The following is a 20517-nucleotide window of genomic DNA, read 5'->3' on the forward strand; positions in this document are numbered from 1 at the left end:
AAACATATGATATGATACCAATTATAAAAAGTTACAAAAACATACAAAAACATTTACTATGTATTTGTGTTTCCATATATTTACTATATATATGTGTTTCCATATGTAGTAAATGTTTAAAAACATGCATGTGAATACTCACCACTAAATTTATGGTAGTGGTAGTCTCAGTGAAAGGAGGGTAATGCGAGCACAGAAGAGACTTCAACTGTTTCAGTCTATCTGTCTCTCTGTCTATCTATCTATCTATCCATCCATCCTTTACCAGAAGAATTGTTCTGTAATTCTATATTTTTTTTTATCTTTGGAGATGTTTCAAGAAATATCAGATAGGTCATCCTTTCAAGAAAGAAAACAGAGAGAGAAGAATGTAGAAAACTCATCGATTGGTAATGCCATGCAAATGACAAAGACACAGCTTACAACCAAGGAAAGTAAAAGCAATTTAGTGTGTTTAGGAGACATAGAAGAAGAGTTGTTCTCCTCTGAATTAGTATCTATAGGGAAAATAGCACTTAAAATTCAAATTGTAATAGGTACCAGGAGCTCCCCCTTACTAAGTGAAAGGCATGCAATTAAGTTAGTATTTTTTAATGTAAGCCATTAAATTGAGAACTGAATTTTACTTAGTGTTTTCCACTTAAAATCTATCCTCTAATTAGGATATTTTATGGGTTTTAAAAAAGTGAATTTTATTAGTATTTGAGCTTTCTAAATAAACTATTATCTTTTTATTTTATGAAAATTACTAATGATCATATTTAGTGACATATGCTTTCAAATTGATTCAAATATATATGTATGTGTGTGTGAATTTATATATATATACACACATACATATATATATATATATCCTTATATTAGATAAAACATTATTATTCACTAATTTCTACCTACCTAAATCTGGATTAAGTTTAAAAGTTTATACTTCTGTTCCAATCAAGTATAACTGATCATCTTTAAATTTAAACCTGAATCAAATATTTGGTATATAGAACAAGTATAAGCTCACAGGACTTTTCTAAAATCAGAAATACTTCTTAGGAAGGAGAAATGACAATAACATCTTGCACGTATTTAAATGCTCTTCTCTGATAATTAGTTATATTGGGAATTTATCTAACCACATTAAGAAATAGTCTTACAAATGAGGGTACTATTACTTGGCACTCTTCATTGGAAATTTACTGTAAGGATGGTTTACACAGCCCACAGAGATCTCAAAGTTTCTAGCCCTCTACTTTTCAACAGTGTCTGTACATGCCACGTTCATAGCTACATGAACAAACCTTGGAAAAAGAATCTGCCAACATAAACACATCTGGGATTATATTAGTTTTTGCAGTTATGGGTAATCCTATAGTTTGGTTCAGTTATTAAATATTTTTAAAAAGTGAAACATCTCTGGTTGCTGTTACTCTTCGTTTTGATTTTTTTCTTTACAGTTCTTGACAATGAAACACTATCATCCCATTTTAAGTGGTTGCTACTTTTTGTAATATTTTCATCATATTTTCTAAAATCTTTGTGGTAATTTTCATAAAGTTATTCTGCAAGCATTAGTTTTCTTTAAAACCAAAAAAAGCTTTCAGGTGATGGTTACTGATAACATTTTTATGACTTAACATTTGGATGTAAAACCTTTAGAACATATTACAGTTTCTTCTTTCCTCCCTTGTATTCCTTAGAGCAGCCCTATTTAAGAATCTCATTTAAGTTATACTACTTAATAATGTTGTTGATGAAGGGATGATGATGATGGTGGTACAAACAGAGCCAAAGAGTTAATCACAGCATCTGCGTTAGCAGTTATTTTTGTTGTTGTTGTTGCCATAGTCATCTGAGCCTCATGATTCACTCAATGGACTAAAACATCTTAATAAATATTACCTTAATATAATCAGAAAACTGCAGCTACTTGATCATTCAATAGTATTTGTTGAATTTGAAATAGAGAAGGAAGTGAGCACTTCTCCTCAATGCTTAATAGATGCAACATTATATCCAGCCTATTAGCAAGGACAATACATCCCTGAACTGATCATTTTGTAGTTTAAACACTGCAGCCTGGAGACAGTCAGTTAAATATTCTCGGCTAAATAGATATACTTGGTTCAATCCCCAGATGCCTTCCCTGTCACTTCATCTGTCACTAACTTGCCCATTTTTCTGTTTCACAGTCACATTCCAAGAGGGTTACCTAACCCTGCAATTAAAACCCACCCTGCCACAGGTGGGTGTTTGGGATGACCTTTCAAATAGTACTGCATTTTGTAAGAACTTTCAGTACCAAGAATAAAGCATAATATCATGTTCTCAGTAAGATGCACTGTCACCATGTTTCTCCAAGTCAACAAGAGGCCAGAGGTAATGCCTTTAAAACCAACTCACCCAACCAACAACATCTACACTGGAATAATAAGACCAATCTGCTTATTTCACAGCCAGTTGCCATTCTATTGGTCCTCTCTGTATTGCAGAGCATAAACTAAAGTGTAGAAAAATGAGGAAGGAAAATACCAAGAAGCAATAAAAAGGAATAAAATATTATGTTTCAGACGGCAGGATTCCTAGATGCTTTGGTAATTTTTGTTTCATGCTTTTTTTCCTTCAGGATTTCATACAGAATTTGGGGATAATTTGTTATTCCCAAGTTATTATTGCTGTATCAACCCACTCTGTCAACCTAATAGTCAAATTAACTCAAATCATGATTTGCCAGCACAATAAACATAAAATTATGTTAGCTAGGAGAGATTCAGTGGCACTGAATTAATGAAATATCTGTTTTTGGAGAAAATCATTTACATTTTCTGTGCCTCAGTTTATTTACTTAGCATTGATAATCTCTAGAGTCCTTTCTAGCTTGATTAGTGTATGATTTTATGAATTTCTTTTAGAAAAAATGAGAAACATATTTTCTCTTCACAAAGTAGGCCTTTAATTATAACTTTTATTGTCATAACTGCAGAATGAAACTTGGCTTTTAATCTTTAATGTGAATCATTGTATTGAATTACTTAAAGTAAATGTTTTTAAAAATAAATTATTCCATTGATCTTCTTACATTTTTCCTTCTGTTGTTAGCCTTCCTCTCAGTAGATGGTGCTCTTTTCTTACAGATGATACTTATCTTATTCCTCATCAAAAGATCAGGGAAATTAGCTTTATTCTTTGAAAATCATTAATTAAAGAAATCAGACAGATGAGTAGAAAGAATTGCTTATAAGCAATTTGCAGCACCTTGGTAATGAAACGATACTGGAGAGAGCAATTGTTAAATGATTTAAGAGCTCCACTGAAACCTGCAATACTTGCTGAATAGGTGAAACAAATATTGTAACTAAATATGAAAATGCCTTGTTACCTACATACACATACCCCTGGTTAAAAAAGAAAAAACCCTCGATTTAGGAGCTATTTTAAAGTCTTAAAATATTTATATTCTTTAACAAAAACAAATATATGGCATTTCACATGCACATATAGTATTTGAATATATATTTGAATATACACATCAACAGCAACACAATCAATACCAATCTCAATCAATATTGAGAGCTTCCACACTCTGCCAAATATACCTGGAACATCTGGGTAAACAGAAAGTGGACCACAACTCTTTTGAATTAATTTTACTTGATAAGAACACTTTGTTTAGAGCACCCATCAAAACTTCCTGTATAAGCGTTTCTGCAGTCTCTAATGTGGAATTATGATGCTTTTGGTCACTCCTAATTAGCTCCAACTTGTGGAGGCATTGAAATACAGCCATGTCCTGCAGTTTTCCTGAACCAACTTACCCATTCCAGATGCAGCTTGTGACTTAGGCGATCTGAAGCTACCAGTGGCAAACTGGTCTAGGCAACACAGCTGTCATGTTTGTTATAACAGGAGGAAAACTACCATGGAGAGACGCTAGGGAAACTTCCTCTACCTAGTGTTGCCTCAGGATGAAAGGAAGATATGGGTAAGGGCTGCTATGGTAGGGGAGAAGAAAGGGTGGGGTTGTAGTACAGGGAAGTACTAAACCAGCAGGAGTAGGAAAGTTGCCAAGGTCCATCTCAAAACAACTGAGAAGACTTCTCCCCCCTCCCCCCCGCACACACCACAGCCCCAACCAAATTTGGGAAAGCTAACGAGAATTTCTCTCCCATTATTCACAACTTACTCTTTCCATAGCTCCTGCAGAGGGACTGAGTGTAGGTCTCTGCCAAGAGCCCTCTTTGCTCAGTATAAGGAAGAGCTCTAAGTCTACCCTATAACTTCCCCCCCCACCCCTAGACCTTTGTAGCTTTAACCAAAGCAACTTCTCTGCTCCTGAAATTTTGGATTACTTCTTTATCAATTGAAAAAATAGAAAAGTAGATTTTCTCACAGAAATAGCAATCACTGTCCGTGGTAGCCTCCAGAGTTCCCTCAGTTTACCTCCCCTCTTTCATCCTCCCGCCCAACAGTGAGCCTTGGGAGTTAGGTGTTTCTTTGGATTCCCTTGAGCCGCTGAACCCTCCGCTCGGAGCCCTGGTGCTTTCCTTACCTGACGATCACATACATGACCAGGAAGTTTCCGAAGAGCCCCACCACGCACACGATGGAGTAGAGGGCCATGATGGTGATGGCCGTGATCATGGAGGGACTGCCGGTCGGAGGGCACAGGCTGTCTCTCCCGCCCCGGTCGGTGCGGTTCGGGCCGCATGGGTCGGACAGGTTGCCATCTAAGTGGGACAAGTTGACCCAGGAACCGGGGCTGGGTGCTGGGGAGCAACTTGAGTGCGCCAAGGCATCAGTGCAATTGCTGGCGTTCGTGGGGACAGCGCTGCTGTCCATGGTACTGACGGCCGGCCGGGCACCGCGGTGCGAGGTAGCCAGGAGCACCGGGACTTTTCGGTTCCAAGCGCCTCAGTGGCTTCCTTTCGCCGCTGCCACAGCTCCTGCTATTTCTTACAGAAACCAGTTCTGGCTGACACAGAGAGGAGCGTCAGGCGGAGGGGACCGAGCTGAGCATCTGACATTCTCCTCTGCCTGTAGCCCCCTCCCACCTTAGTAGTTCACAGCGGCTCATCCCCAGCCACGCACCGCTGCGGGAGGGGAGGGAGGGCCATGCGGGATTCGGAGGCTGGAAGGGAGGGAGGAGAGAAAAGGGGTGGATTTTGCGCAAAGCGATCCAAGGAGTCGGTCTCTTCACTGGGCACTCTTCTGTGCAAACACATCTAAGGGAGGGAGATGGAGAGAAGGGTTGGGGAGAGAGATAGAGTTAGTTTTTGGCAGCAGTGAAAAATAAGAAAGGGGGCTAACATCACTCCATTTTCCAGCGCCTTTTTCTCCTTAAAATCTGGCAGGGAATACACTGGCTTGACGAAACCCTAACAACCCTAAAACCCCAATGCTCCTCCATCCCTATTGCCAATTTTGATCATTTGGGAATAGGGGACACACAATCTTGTTTTGCAGTCCTTGTTGCCTCAGTTGCCAACATCTAAGAAAATGTAATCATGTTTCTCCAATTTTCTTCCCTACAAACCTGCTGGGAACAACAGCGATCCTCTATTTTCTGAAAAAGAAATAAGAAACAAATAAACTTTTGTGTAGAAAACCTGTTCCTCATTTTCCCCAATTTCTCTTAGGGTGAATCTCTGTTTACCTCTGATTTTGTCTCAGTGAGGAAGAGGCATAAGAAGTGGTTACAGAAATCAGAAGGTTGTGGCATCCAGTAAAGTCAACTAAAGATAATGTTGATCTTTCACATCTTAAATCTCATAGACCTATTAGGAATGATTTGTCCTTGTTATCTGAAGACTTCCTCGATAGACATATGCTTCTGAGAAGAAGGTTGTTAAAACCAAACAAAATTTGATTGCCTGTTTTCTAGTGTAAAAATTCTAGGAAAAGTCACATAATGTATGGAATTAGAGTGGCCTACAACAAGGTCCTTGAGAAACATGGATATGTTTTTGAATTTTATACCTTACTTCTAAATCCACGAGTGCTTCTATTTTAGAAATAAATTTGTAGTTACAAAGAGTAAGTTCTTGGCCTTTTTTCCCCTAAAGTTAACACCAATTCTGAAGTGATTCTCATTTCTGTGCATGTATACTTTTGTGCATGTATGTATCTTTTAACCATAAACATTGAAAATACATGTCCCCAGTTGGTCTTGAAAAATTAACTGCACTCTCAGGGAGCAGGGAGGGTAGATCTTGAAAGGAACATTTAATTCCAATATTATTTTTAGGTATTTATCTTAGAAGCAGATAACTCATAGGTAAACTCTATTAATCATAGTCTATTTGCCAATGTTCAGTATTATTTTTATCCTCTTACATTAAAGGGTATAATTTATACAATAAAATGTTACAGAGATTTCCTAGAGACTAACAAAAATACTTTAAAAACATATTCTTCCATGAACTAATGTAACAATTCTCTTATACTGAGCTGAAATCTGTCTGCATGCACTCAGTTCCTTTGTGGTTAGTTCATGTGGAAGACAAGACACAGTGTAATAATTCCTGATCTTGGTCTTGGAGTCAAATCATTTTATAAATCAGCTTTATAACTATGTAGCTCTATGAGTTTGGACATGTTATTTTACCTTACAGATGACAGTCTTCTCATTAGTTTAAAAGGGGGGGGGTGGGCTAGTAATATTCACCTCACATGTCTGTTAGCAGGATTAAATGAGTATACATTGCAATAGTAATTGCTTAATAAGTGATAGTTCATTACCATTATATGTCATATATTTGAAATCAACTGAGTAGTCTCTTTTGCAAGTTAAACATTGGCATCATTCAGTTGTTTCTTATAAGATGTAGTTCTGAGTTCTTTCGGTGGCCTTGCTGTTTGTCTATTCTCATTATAGCTTGTCTATCTGCTCTTAAACTACAGTTCTAGTGTTAAAAATAATGACCTAAGTTTGCCCTGACCAAAAAACAACAACAAAAAAGAAAACAAAAAAGAAACTGAGCCAGATTATAAACTTCATCTTTCTACCAGTACAATGAAAGTCCCAATCTTTTTTTATTTTTTTATTTTTATTTTTTGGTCACATTGTTCTCTTGACTCTCCTTAGGTTTACCAATGACAAAATTCCCAAAACACAATCCAAGTCAGTTCCACAAATACTAAAGATCTGCTTTGGACCAGATGCTGTGATAGGAGCTGGTGTTTAAAAAGATGGATACAATTGTTTTTGATTATGGAAGCTTTCTTCTCATGCCTGGTGAATCATGTATTTCATCTCCTATAAATATATAGTTGCTTTGGAGGGAGCTCAGTGCAACACTATAGTTTTTTACTTCTAAGTTACATCTTGTTAGATCCAGTTCATGATTGTTACCCACCAAGATCTTTTGGAATGGTGATTCTGTCATCTTTTGCATGCATTTTTTAATATACTTTATTGACTCTCTTAGCTTTGTACTCTGTAATAAGGTTCCTAAGGGAGGCCTACTCACTAACACAGTACTTAATACATAGTGGACTCCCTCCCTCACTCTCTGTGTTTCTTTCTGTATTAAATATATATGAATATGCATGTGCATCATATTTGAATTCAATTGAAAAAATGATTAGCATATATTTTGTGCCATTATCTATTTAATAAAATAATCTGGGTGATTTTTTAATGATACAGTTTGAAAATAAAACATCTTTATGGGAAAACCTTAATGAAGATATTTTGTCCTTTTTGACTCAATATAGTCTGTTAACGAACCAGGACTTAAATGTATATGCTTATGGACTAGCCATATGCATTTTCTTCTAGAATTATAGGTGAAGAGCAACCCCATTCCCATTGCCCTTTTCTAGAAACAGTTGGGTTTTTTTTTCTGTTTTATAGAAAAATGCAATTGCTCTCTAGAGAAGGACTTGAACTTTGTACTTCATATTCTCAGCTGAGATTGATTTTCTCTTTTTCTATTGGTCTTTATCATCTTTCACTGAGGATAGTTATTATCCTTCTATTTTGAATATAGAATCTTCTGGTTATCATTGCATGTCCTTCCTTATGTTGTATTAACATTTATATCTTGGTATCTTCCACCTATTTAATATACAATTCAGGGAACTGCAGAACAAATTTAATTTTCTTTCAAATATATTGACAGCCTTGAGAAACCTAGATAAAAAATGTTTCAGAAATAATAAATTAATACCACTTAATATGTAGTACAAAAGCACCTCAATTTCAAGCTTTTGTTATTTCAGAGTTTCCCTCTGGTATATTCCCCCTTTCCTCCATAATTGTTCATTTCCTACTCAATTGGTCTGAAGTCTATTGTGAAAATTCAAGTCTCTCATAAAAGCAGATGGACTGCAAATAAATGAGTCAATTTATTACAAACATAATTATTTTATACAGTATTGATCCCAAACACAAAATCTTTTATTTCATTGAGTCTTAATATGTAATTTGTACAATAGAAATATCTTTTTGTTGATGCTTCTTGCTTAGCCCCGGCTTTCTATTTGAAGGAAGACTAATTTATTATCTATCAATTTAGATTTAACATTGCTATCAAATCCATATCATGCAACATTTTTCACAAAAATTATTTGTTTCAAAGCAACGTATTTATTCATAGCATGGATGAATCCCAGGAAAGTGCTAAAAGTCACTTCCCTTTTTTGAATTTCAACATCTTTTGGCTTAGTTATTCATAGGATTGCCATCACCCTACACTTATTTTAATAGCTTAGTCCTGATTCTGTTGAGAGTGGCTGTTAATGGAACACATGATTAATGGCTATTAATGAGGAACACAGGCATAAATACTATGCAGGAAACAATTACAGTGGTTTGAAGCTCAGAAAAATGGGACATCCAAGGTTTCATTGGAGGAGCATTTTATATATTTGTTTATAGATCTTTTCTGTGTTATCTAACATTTAAATGTGTATAGCTAATGAGAATGCAAATTCATTGTGATACAATATTATCCTTGATCACTGGATTGTTGCATACATATCAAGTAAAATGGAATAGGCACTCTTTATTTGCATGGTAAAAAACAAATAAGTAAATGAAAGCAAAAAACTCCTCACACCAACTTCTACCCAATAAACCTAAAACAAAGGCATCTAGAATAAAGTGGATGACAGCCGTGGACTTTTGATAAAAAAAAAAAAAAAAAAAAAAAAAGCAGTTCAAAATCCAGGCTCAACTATTTACTTCCTTGTGACTTACTAAATTACTTACGCTTCCTAATATTTGGCTTCCTTTTCTGTAAAGCAAAAATATGAGAATCAACTTCAAAGAGGGTTTATAGGATTACACACATATGAAAGAATTTATCCTTTGTCTTTTTGCTTTTTATATCCTGTTGTATGTGGCCTAGAAATTAGCAAGAAGAATTATCATAAATAATACACTATATTTAATAATACAGAATCATCCTTAAAGGATCTGATTCTTTTAAGGGCCTGAAGGTAGTATCTAGGGTCCAGCTAAATCAACTCTTTTGAAAATTCATCCAAAAACAAATAGTTTAAAAGATACATAAGTCTAAATGTCTTTCTAAAATCTGGAACCTCATTTCTATTCAAGTCTTGCTCTTCAATTTCCAGTTACAGAGGTTTGCCATTACCCTAGTACAGCCCCTTATCACTTTCTATTAGATAAACAGTTGTCAGATGTTTCAGTCTCAGGACTCTACAAGTTTTTTTTTTTTTTTTTTTTTTTTTTTTTTTGAGACGGAGTCTCGCGCTGTGTCACCCAGGCTGGAGTGCAGTGGCGCGATCTTGGCTCACTGCAAGCTCCGCCTCCCAGGTTCAGGCCATTCTCCTGCCTCAGCCTCCGAGTTTTTAAATTATTGAGGATACAAAAAGCTTTTCTTATTTAGGTTATCTTTATCACAGTCTATCACTTCAGATATTAAAACTGAGAGATCTATAAAAACATTTCTTTATCATTATACTTTATTTTATTTATTTATTTATTTTTAAGACAGAGTCTCTCTCTGTCACCCAGGCTGCAGTGCAGTGGTGCTCAGCTCACTGCAAGCTCCACCTCCCGAGTTCACGCTATTCTCCTGCCTCAGCCTCCTGAGTAGCTGGGACTATAGGCACCTGCCACCATGCCTGGCTAATTTTGTTTTTGTATTTTTAGTAGGGACGCAGTTTCACCATGTTAGCCAGGATGGTCTCGATCTCCAGGCATGAGCCAACGTGCCCAGCCTATCATTATATTTTAAATAACAATACACCTATTACACGTAAACATAAATATTTTTCTAGGAAAAAGAAACCCTGTATTTTTCCCAAGCAAGAAAATATTTAGTGAGAAGAATGGCATTGTTTTACATTATACAATTCTTTTAAATGTCTGATTTAGAAGAAGACAGTTGGATTCTCATATCTGCATCTGCATTCAATCAGTTGCAATACATTGTTTAGCTGATATACACGAACAAAAATATGGATTTACAATTGCATATATGTGTTTGGAAAAAGGAAGATTATTTTAACAGCCTTTACAAATAATAGTGGATATTTTTCTTTAATACTAAATCCAAACTTAAGAAGTGCTAGTTTTTTAAAGGTTAGTTGGTATGTGGAGATTAAAACCACATTAATGAATTTTTTGTACTTTGACACGTTTAAATCTATTGATCTGTCTTCTACTTTGAACGAATCTGCTATTCATGTGTAGTTTTGTAATAGTATGCATTGATTATTTAGAAAATACTAGTTCACTGCATTATGTCACTTTCCAAATGGTGAAACATGTCATGAGAAAATAACAACAAATTACATTTGTTCATATTACAACTGGTCTTGTAGGAAATTTCTTCCAATATTGAGATGCTGTTAAGCTCCCAGTGGGGGACAATTTTCCAAATTCCAACTTTGCTTGAAAGCCTGAACTTAATCATTGGTAATAGATACTTTTAGTTTTCCTTGAGTTGATACATTCCGTTCTTTCATTTTCAGGAAGATATCTGCCAAACACAGAATTTCGAATAAATGTAGTTTATTTTTCAGTCATTCTTTAAATAAAAATAGTGATCCACAGAAAAAGTGGTTAGTTCAGTTCACAGCTCAAACAGTCATGCATGTGCTTTTCTTTGAGACAAATCTCTTACTTTAGTTTGTGGCAGAAGCTTCATGTGTCCTTCCCATGTCATCATACATAGATTTAAAGAGATGTACTCAAGGGCCAAGATTTAATACCATTAATACATTTTACTGATCCATTAATTATAGTTTTAAAAGTAGAACTTATTTCATGTTTTTCTTCTGTGACTGCAGGTCTGTGAAGAGCACAGTGACTCTTAGTACAGCATGGGGTTACTGTCTCGATTTCTGCTAAGGTGTGAGCAGTTGAACTCATGATTGCTTATGCACCATTCATGCAAAAATGCAATATAGTGAAAAAGCCATTTAACTTTATAGAATTATTATTAAAATTGGTTTAACCTCGTTGATCCATGGAAAGAGTCTTAGAGACCCCACAAATCCACAGACTATACTTTCAGAAGCGCTGATTTAGGTCATTATAAGAATGTCTCAGCTTCTGTCTTTTGTTTCCTTTTACTCCATTGAACATTTGTACCAGTGCCATGTAAATCTTTCTAAAATCTCTTCTTGAGCAAATCACTCTTTTGCATTATAGCCTTCAATACTCACCAAAACAAAACAAAACAAACAAACAAACAAAATGTATTAACCTGCATTCTTATCTCCGTACAACTCTCTGTCCTTCCTTTCCCTTGATTCTTTCTCTCATCCTCCCCTCCCTGAACTTCATGCTCCAAGGGTCACAGAGAAAGCAGTGGGGGTAGCACTTTTGCAGTGCTTTAATTCTGCTGTCAAACCCTTGCACATTTGCCTTTGTATAAAAGACTCGTTGGTGTTAATTCCATGGGACTATTCCATTTTCATTAAAAACTGGCATTTTATTCACATTTTCATCTCTAACCCAAGGCCTGCCTTCAATTTTCTCTCTGTTTTTCACAGCTTCCCTTTCTCCTCCTCCACACTTTAAAATCTGGCCTTTATTTCCAAGGACATTAGGGACTTTCATAATGTTAAATCTATTGGTGTTTTAGTCTTTATTTTGTAGCATCTCTCTTTTTGATATTCTTTATTATCTCTCTTCCATAACTTTATTTTTTAAAATTACTTTCCCACCCTGACAATTTCTTTTGGTTTATCTTAATGCTTTCTTCTTCCTTTGCTTGCGTTTTAAATGTGGATGTTTTCCAGCATTCTCTCTATTAACCTTTTCAACGTGTTCTTCTTAAGTAATCTCAAGTCATTCTTGTCTTGATTTTAACCTATATGCTGACAGATCCAACCTGCATCTCCAGCTCAGTTGTTTCTCTAAAGCTTTAAATTCTAATACAGATAACTTTGGTAGACATTTCCACTTAAATAACTCATGAGCACTGGAAATACAACAAGCCCAAAGCATTTTCACCTTCCCATCCAAACATAGTTCTCTTAATGGCATCATCATCTCCTTAGTTCCCCAAGGCAAAAATCTGGCAGCCTTCCTTGGCCTTCTAGGTAGGCAGCACTGTTCAGTGGTTAGAAATGTGAACTTTGAACTGGGTGAGGTGGCTTATCCCTGTAATCCCAGCATTTGAGAGTCAGAGGTGGGAGGATTACTTGAACCCAGGAGTTTGAGACCAGCGTGGGCAACATAGCAGAATCCCATCTCTACAAAAACAAAAAATTATCCAAGTGTTGTGGTGCATGCCTGTAATCTTAGCTACTCGGTAGGCTGAGGTGGGAGGATCACTTGAGCACAGGAGGTCGAGGCTTCAGTAAGCTATGACTGTGCCACTGCACTCTAGCCTGGGCAATAGAGAGAGATCCTGTCTCCAAAAACAATTTTAAAAGAAGTATAAATTCTCATACCCCATTTCTTGCTAAAATCTTGTTTCAATCACAGGCAATTGGTGTGACTATGAACAACTTAATCAGCTAGTTGATGGCCTGATTTTTTCATTTGTAAAATTGGGTTTCCAGTAGTGCTTACTTTATAAGACTTTTATGGGTGTTAAATGAGCTTCATTAATAAAGCACTTACAAGAGTCCTTGGCACAATATGCATCATATAAATTTTTGTTAAAGAAAATCATAGACTGCTCTCACTGCCTTTCCCACATTCAACTACCACGATTGTTGATTGTACCTTTTGGTATCATTTTTGTTGTTCAGACTTTCATGGCTCATACAGAGTTTTGCAGTGAGCTCTTAACTGATCTATTTTCCTACATGTTCATCCTATACACTGTAGCCAGAAAGAGATTAAAAGAATGGAAATCAGACTGTGCCCTTGCTGATGATGCTTGTTGGCTCCCCATAATGCACAGGATAAAGTTAAACATCCTGACATCTAAGGTCCTTGAGGACAAACCCTTTTAGCTGCATTTCTGGATACCCACTGTTTGCTCCTAGCTCACCATGAATCCTGAACAGCTTATAATTCCCTGTACTTGCCATGCTCTTTCTTTCTTCTCTGTTTTTGCTCATTTTTTTTCCTCTAGCACACAGTAGATATTTAATAAACATTTTACTTTGATTTTTATTTTTATTATTTTTTCCGAGATGGAGTCTCACTCTGTCACCCAGGCTGGAGTGTAATGGCGTGATCTTGGCTCACTGCAATCTCCGCCTCCCAAGTTCAATCTCCCCCTCCTAAGTTCAATCTCCGCCTCCCAAGTTCAAGCAATTCTCCTGCCTCAGCCTCGCGAGTAGGTGGAATTACAAGTGTGTGCAACCACGCCCAGCTTTTTTTTTTTTTTGTATTTTTAGTAGAGATGGGGTTTCTCCATTTTGGTCAGTCTGGTCTCGAACTCCTGACCTCAAAGGATCTGCCCGCCTCGGTCTCTCAAAGTGCTGAGATTACAGGCATGAGCCACTGCACCTAGCCAATAAACATTTCTTGACTCACTGTAAGACACTGGTTCTGTTGACATTATAGACTGGCAGTTATGGAATGTAGCAGCTCCTCAGTCTTTTCTGTAGCAACTGATTGCCAGGAGAGTGGTGTAGACTCCATTGTTTGGTGTATTCTAGACATATGCAACAGTGTATCTCAGAACTTAATGACCTGTGCCAAACAATTAATTGATAATTTTCTCTTTAAGTACTTTTAGTAAAATAATAATTTAAAATTGTCAAAATAGCAATATTTCATATTAACAGTAGGACATTGCATTTTTGAAACAAGATTTATAGAAATGTGAACTACTCACAGAGCTTTTGATGAGATTAAACTACCATAGAACATTTTATTTTTTTTGGTTGCTTTAAATATAAAATTAAACTTCCATGGTAACCTTAGAATTAAGTTACACTTAGGTTCTTTGTGGCTGAAATTTCTGCTTCTTATCTTGGATTATATAGTCTAGGCTTCATTTGAATCCATTTGCAGGCTCATAGAGCAGTACTAACGTAACTTGTCTTTGTGTTTATCAGTTCTGTGACTGTTTTCATGTAAGAACAACGAAAGCAATCCATGTATTTTAATGGTGTTTATCACTCTCAATCCTTCTCACCTTCATAGAATGTTTCCTCTTTTCAGGGAGGAGATTGCCAAAATTGACATAAAACAAGGTCTACTACCCAAATTTATTCTCTAATCTGTCTGTATTTTTAGTAGAGATGGGGTTTCACCAGGTTGGTCAGTCTGGTCTTGACCAGACTGTCTTTTTTCTCTAATCTCTCTGTAGTTTCCAAATCTTATAGGGGAAAATCCAAAAAAAATTTTGTACTAAAAATTAATTTGCTACTGGGAAAGTCCCGTGCATGTACTTTGTGAATATTTTCTATTATTCTGTTTTTTAGCTTACAATTTTACTTGTTTCTCCCTCATTTTCCTTGTAAGTGTCCAAGTACATAGTAAGAATATTGATTAAAGTAAATTGATGCTTTGAAGTTCATTCTTAATAATACCTTACTATAAAAGGTTTAAATTCTTAAAGAGACAGATATAGTTCTGTTTTGAATCTTTAAAATTTTTCTGGGCATAAAAGAAAAGTTCTAAAATCCCCAGTGTCCCCACAATGCCTGTCTTTTTATTTTCTTAATCAAGTTTATGGACCTCAAGAGCAAAAACCAGGATTTACCCTTCTTCATAAATATGTTAAAATCTCCTCTCTTAAATGTAAATGCACACCAAGGGGAAACTCTCAGAAGTCTACAGTATGTCAGGTATTCTACTACTTTTTAAGGAAATAGACTGGAATATAATGTACATGGGTACATGACTAAACATTTCCTGATAGGAGGCTACAGAATTATTAATGATAGCTCATTGTATTAGTCCATTCTCATGCTGCTAATAAAACATATCTGAGACTGGGTAATTATTAAAGGAAAGAGGTTTAATAGACTCACAGTTCAACATGGCTGGGGAGGCCTCAAAAAACTTAAAATCATGGCAGAAGAGGAAGCAAACACGTCCTTCTTCACATGGCAGCAGCAAGGAGAAGTGCAGAGTGAATGGGAGAAAAGCCTCCTATAAAACTATCAGATCTCATGAGAACTCACTACCATGAGAACAGCATGGAGGTAACTGCCCCTAGGATTCAATGAACTCCCACTGGGCCCCTCCCATGACATGTGGGGATTATGGAAACTACAATTTAAGATGAGATTTGGGTGGGGACACAGCCAAAACATATCATCCATCATATGTCTAGAAAATCTCATCTGGAACTGTGCTTCCTTGTATATTAACATATCCTTTAATATAGCTGCAAGTGTTTAAGTATTTCTTGAAGGTAGAATTGATTTTTTTTGAAATATTAAAGCCAAGTTTATGCATTCATTGTATTCATATTATTTTATTTGTGGTTTAAAGAAAGACATTCAGCTTTAGTGTATGTGAATGAAATTTATTTTCAAAAAACACGTTTATGAATTTTTTTAAAGCAATTTCAAGATTAGTTCTTAAACCAGCAAGTTTTTTCAGAAACAGATAATCTTACAAAATGACCATTTTGAAAGACTGCTTTCATTTATTCATATTCTAGAGTATTTAGTTTTTTTTAAAGGAAACATTTAATTTGTTGTCACGTTGCTCATATACTACTTTACAAAATGTCAGTCTTATGTATATCCAAATATTTTAAGAGCAGATCAGAGTTTAAAGGGGGCAGTGTTTAATATGTGAACCTATATTCGAGCTTAGCAAAGCCCCATGGAGACCTCTACAAGAGAAGGGCTACAGATAAGCTAGACCAAATAAGATAATAATTTTGGATTTCTGGTGAAGCAAGATGGCAGAATAAAGGACTCCACTAATTGTCACCCAGATAAGGACACCAATTTAACAACTATCTACACAAAAAAGCACCTCATAAGAACCAAAAATCAGGTAAGCACTCACAGCATCTGTTTTTTTTTTCTTCTCTGTTGCCTAGGCTGGAATGCAGTGGCGCAATCTCCGCTCAGGTTCATGCCATTCTCCTGCCTCAGCCTCCTGAGTAGCTGGTACCACAGGCGCCCGCCACCACACCCGGCTAATTTTTTGTATTTTTAGTAGAGACGGGGTTTCACCATGTTGGCCAGGATGGTCTTGATCTCCTGACCTCATGATCTGTCTGCCTCGGCCTCCGAAAGTGCTGGGATTACAGGCGTGAGCCACCGTGCCCAGCCAGCACCTGGTTTTAACTTCATATCACTGAAAGAGAAAGAGGCACTGAAGGGGTAGGAAAAACAGTCTTGAATCACCAACACCATCCCTCCTCCATTCCCCAGCAGTGGGTGGGCAGTGCATGGACAGTGTTTCTGTGTGCTAGGTAGAGGGAGATTGCAACATTTGTGACATATTGAACTCAGTGCTGTCCTATTATAGCAGAAAACAGAACCGGACCAAACTGTGGGGAGCATTTAACCCAGCCCTAGCCAGAGGGGCATCACTAATCCCAGTGGTCTGAACTTGAGTTCCTGCAAGCCTCACCACTGTGGGCTAAAGGGCTCTGGGGCCTTAAATAAACTCGAAAGACTATCTAGGCCACAAGGACTGCAACTTTCAGGCAAGTCCTAGTGCTGAACTTGGCCAATAGACAGTGGACTATAGGAGCATTGTGATGGCTAAGGAAGAGCTGGCATCACTCCTCTCCTAGCCCCAGGTTGCACAGCTCACAGCTCCAAAGAGATCCCTTTCCTCCACTCTACAAGAGGAGAAGAAAGAGTGGGGGGGACTTTGTGTTGCATCTTGAATCTGAGCCACAGCAGGATATGGCCCCAGTCATTGTCGTGAGGCCCTCTTTCCAGGCCCTAGCTCCTGGATAACATCTCTAGACACACCCTGGGCCAGAAGAGAACCTGCTTCCTTGAAGGGAAGAACCCAGTCCTGGAAAAATTTATCACTTGCTAATGAAGAGCCCCTGGGCTCTGAATAACCAGCAGCAATACTCAGGTACTATGTTGAGGGCCTTAAGTGAGACTGAGAACTTCATGGCTTCAAGTGAGACTCAGCAGGTTCCCAACCATAGTGACTATGGGGTAAGACTCCTTCCACTTAAGAAAAGTGGCGGTGGGGAGTGGGAAGCAAAGGGGACTTTGTCTTGCACCTTAGATACCAGTTTGGCCCCAGTGGGGTAGAGTACTAAGTAGGTTCATGGGGTTCTAGGACTTGGCTCTTGTATAGCATTTCTTGGCCTGTCTTGGGCCAGAGGGTAGCCCATTGCTCTGAAGGGTGAGTCCCAGGCAGGGTACATTCATGCCAAGCTGACTGAAGAGACTTTGTGGCTTAAAGGAACAGCAATGGTAGTCTGGCAGTACTCCCCATGGGCCAATAGTGGCTCTGGCCACAGCGTGAAGCTCCTCTGCCTTTGGAAAGAAAGGAAAAGTGGGAAGGACTGCATTTTGTGGTTTGAGTACCACCTCAGCCACAGTAATGTAGAATACCACATAGAGTTCTAAGGTTTTTGACTCTAGAACCTGGCTCTTGGACAACATCTCTGGACATGCGCAGGGCCTGAGGGGTACTTGTCACACTGAAGGGAAGGACACAGGCCTGGTTGGCTTTGCCTCCTGCTGATCAAAGAGTCCCAAGTCCTTGTGTGAACATAGGCCAAAGCCAGGGAATGGTTACAGCAGGACTTGAGTAACACCCAGTGCTGTGTTGGCCTGAGGTCTGACCCAGCAGAGTCCTAGTAGTGGTGGTCTCAAGGGTTCTTGTGTCACACCACCCCCAGCTCCACGTGGCTCAGAACAGGGAGAGAGACTCCATTTGTTTGGGAGAAAGTAAGAGAAAAAAACAAGAGTCTCTACCTGGTAATTCAGATAAGTTTTCTAGATCTTGTTAAAGACCATCAAAATGGTGCCTCAGTGAAAGTGCACGAACCACAGCATGACTGGGGTTGAGGTGCTCCCTAAAGCAGATACATCTTAGATTAGAACACCCAAGTTATTTTGAATATCTGGAAAGCCTTCCCAAGACGGACAGGTACAAATACAAACCAACCCAGGCTGAAAAGACTACAATACATATCTTATACTTCAATGCTCAAACACAGATGAACATCTACAAGTATCAAGACAATCCAAGAAAACATGACCCCACTAAATGAACTAAATAAGCCACCAGGGACTATTCTTGGAGAAACAGAAATATGTGACATATAGACAAATAATTTAAAATAGCTATGTTGGAGAAACTGAAGCAAATTCAATGTAATGCAGAGAAGAAATTCAGAATTCTATCAGATGCATTTAACAGAGATTAAAATAATTAAAAATAATAAAACAGAAATTATAGAGATGAAAAATGCAACTGACATACTGAAGAATACATCACAGTCTTTTAATAACAGAGATGATGAAGAAGAATGAATTAATGAGCTTGAAGACAGGCTATTTGAAAATACAGTCAGTGGAGACAAAATAATAAAGAATAAAAAGCAATGAAACAAAGAAGCACACTCACAGGATCTAGCAAATAGCCCTCAAACGGGCAAATCTAAGAGTTATTGGCCTTAAAGAGGAAGTGGAGAATGAGATAAGGGTAGAAAGTTTATTCAAAGGGATAATAACAGAGAATTTCCCAAACATAGAGAAAGATAGCAATATTCAAGTATAAGATGATTATAGAACACTAAGCAAATGTAATCTAAAGAAGACTACCTCAAGTCATTTAACAATCAAACTTCCAAATGTCAAAGGTAAAGAAAGGATCCTAAAAGCAGCAATAAAAAAGAAACAAACAACATACTATTTAGCTCTAATATGTCCGGTGGGCACACTTTTAAGTGGAAACCTTACAGGCCAGGAGAGAGTGGCATGACATATTTAAGGTGCTGAAAGAAAAAAAAACATTTACCCTATTTCTTCATCAAATATACTTTAAACATGAAGGAGAAATAAAGACTTTCCCAGATGAACAAAAGCTGAGTGATTTCATCAACACCAGACCTGTCCTACAAGGAATGCTAAAGGGAGTACTTCAATCAGAAAGAAAAGGACATTAATGAACAAAAAGAAATCATCTGAAGGTACAAAACTCACTGGTAATAGTAAGTATGCAGAAACCCACGGAATATTATAACATTATAACTTTAGTATGTAATCTAAACCTATCTTAAGTAAAAGGAATAAATAACAAACCAATACACAAATAATAACTACAGAAACTTTTCAAGATATAGACAGTACAATAAGATGTAAATAGAAACAACAAAACCTTAAAAAGTAGGGGGACAAATTTAAGGTTTAAAGTTTTTGTTTTTGTTTTTACTTGTTTGTTTGTTTATGCAAAAGGTGTTAAATTGTTATGAGGTTAAAATAATGAGTTACAAGACAGTATTTGCAAGCCTCATGGTAACATAACCATCCCTCAAAATACAAAGGATACACCAAAAATAGAAAGCAACAAATAAAACCATATAACCAGAGGAAATTACCTTCACTGAAAGGCAGATACATGGAAAAAAGAAGGGAGATAAGACCACAAAACAACCAGAAAACAAATAACCAAATGGGAGGAATAATTACTTACTTATAATAACATTCAATGAAAATGGACTAAACTCTCCAATCAAAACCTAATTAGTGGCTGAATGGATGAAAAATCAAGACCTATTGATCTGTTGTCTAAAATAAACTCACTTTACCTCTAAAGATACATATACACTGACAATAAAATGATAGGAAAAGATATCACATGTCAATGGAAACCAAAGAAGAGCAGGAGTAACTATACTTGTATCAGACAAAATAGATTTCAAGACAAAAGCTACAAGGAGAGACAAAGAAGATTACTATATAATGATAAAGGGGTCACTTCAGCAAGCAAATATAACAATTTCAAATACATTTGCACCCAACATTGGGCACCCAGATATACAAAGCAAATATTATGAGAACTAAAGAGAAAGACAGGCCCTAGTACAATAATAGCTGGAGACTTCAAAAGTCAACTTTCAACATTAAACAGATCTTCCCGACAGAAAATCAACAAAGAGACCTCATATTTAATCTGCACTATAGACCAAATAGACTTAATACAGAACATTTCATGCAACAGTTACAGAATATACATTCTTCTCCTAA

General features: G+C 37.0%; 1 protein-coding gene across 8 annotated transcripts in view; it reads right to left on the reverse strand.

The window, feature by feature from the left end:
- Positions 1-20517, reverse strand: part of OPRM1 (opioid receptor mu 1) — a 121030-nt gene that overhangs the window by 84970 nt on the left and 15543 nt on the right. For 5 of the 8 annotated variants that reach the window (XR_003119097.1, XM_025383388.1, XM_025383389.1 and 2 more), the window contains exon 1: positions 4538-5119. The exons of 2 other annotated variants lie outside the window; for them this stretch is intronic. Coding sequence is in view for 5 of the 6 variants with exons in the window: in XM_025383388.1 (XP_025239173.1) it covers positions 4538-4827 (290 nt within the window). In the remaining variant the exon portion in view is untranslated. Of the gene's footprint in view, positions 1-4537; positions 5270-20517 lie in introns of those variants that run through there. One more of the 8 variants, XM_025383387.1, reaches the window with a different exon arrangement.

This window comes from Theropithecus gelada, chromosome 4, assembly GCF_003255815.1.
Source record: "Theropithecus gelada isolate Dixy chromosome 4, Tgel_1.0, whole genome shotgun sequence".
NCBI classification, from domain to species: domain Eukaryota; kingdom Metazoa; phylum Chordata; class Mammalia; order Primates; family Cercopithecidae; genus Theropithecus; species Theropithecus gelada.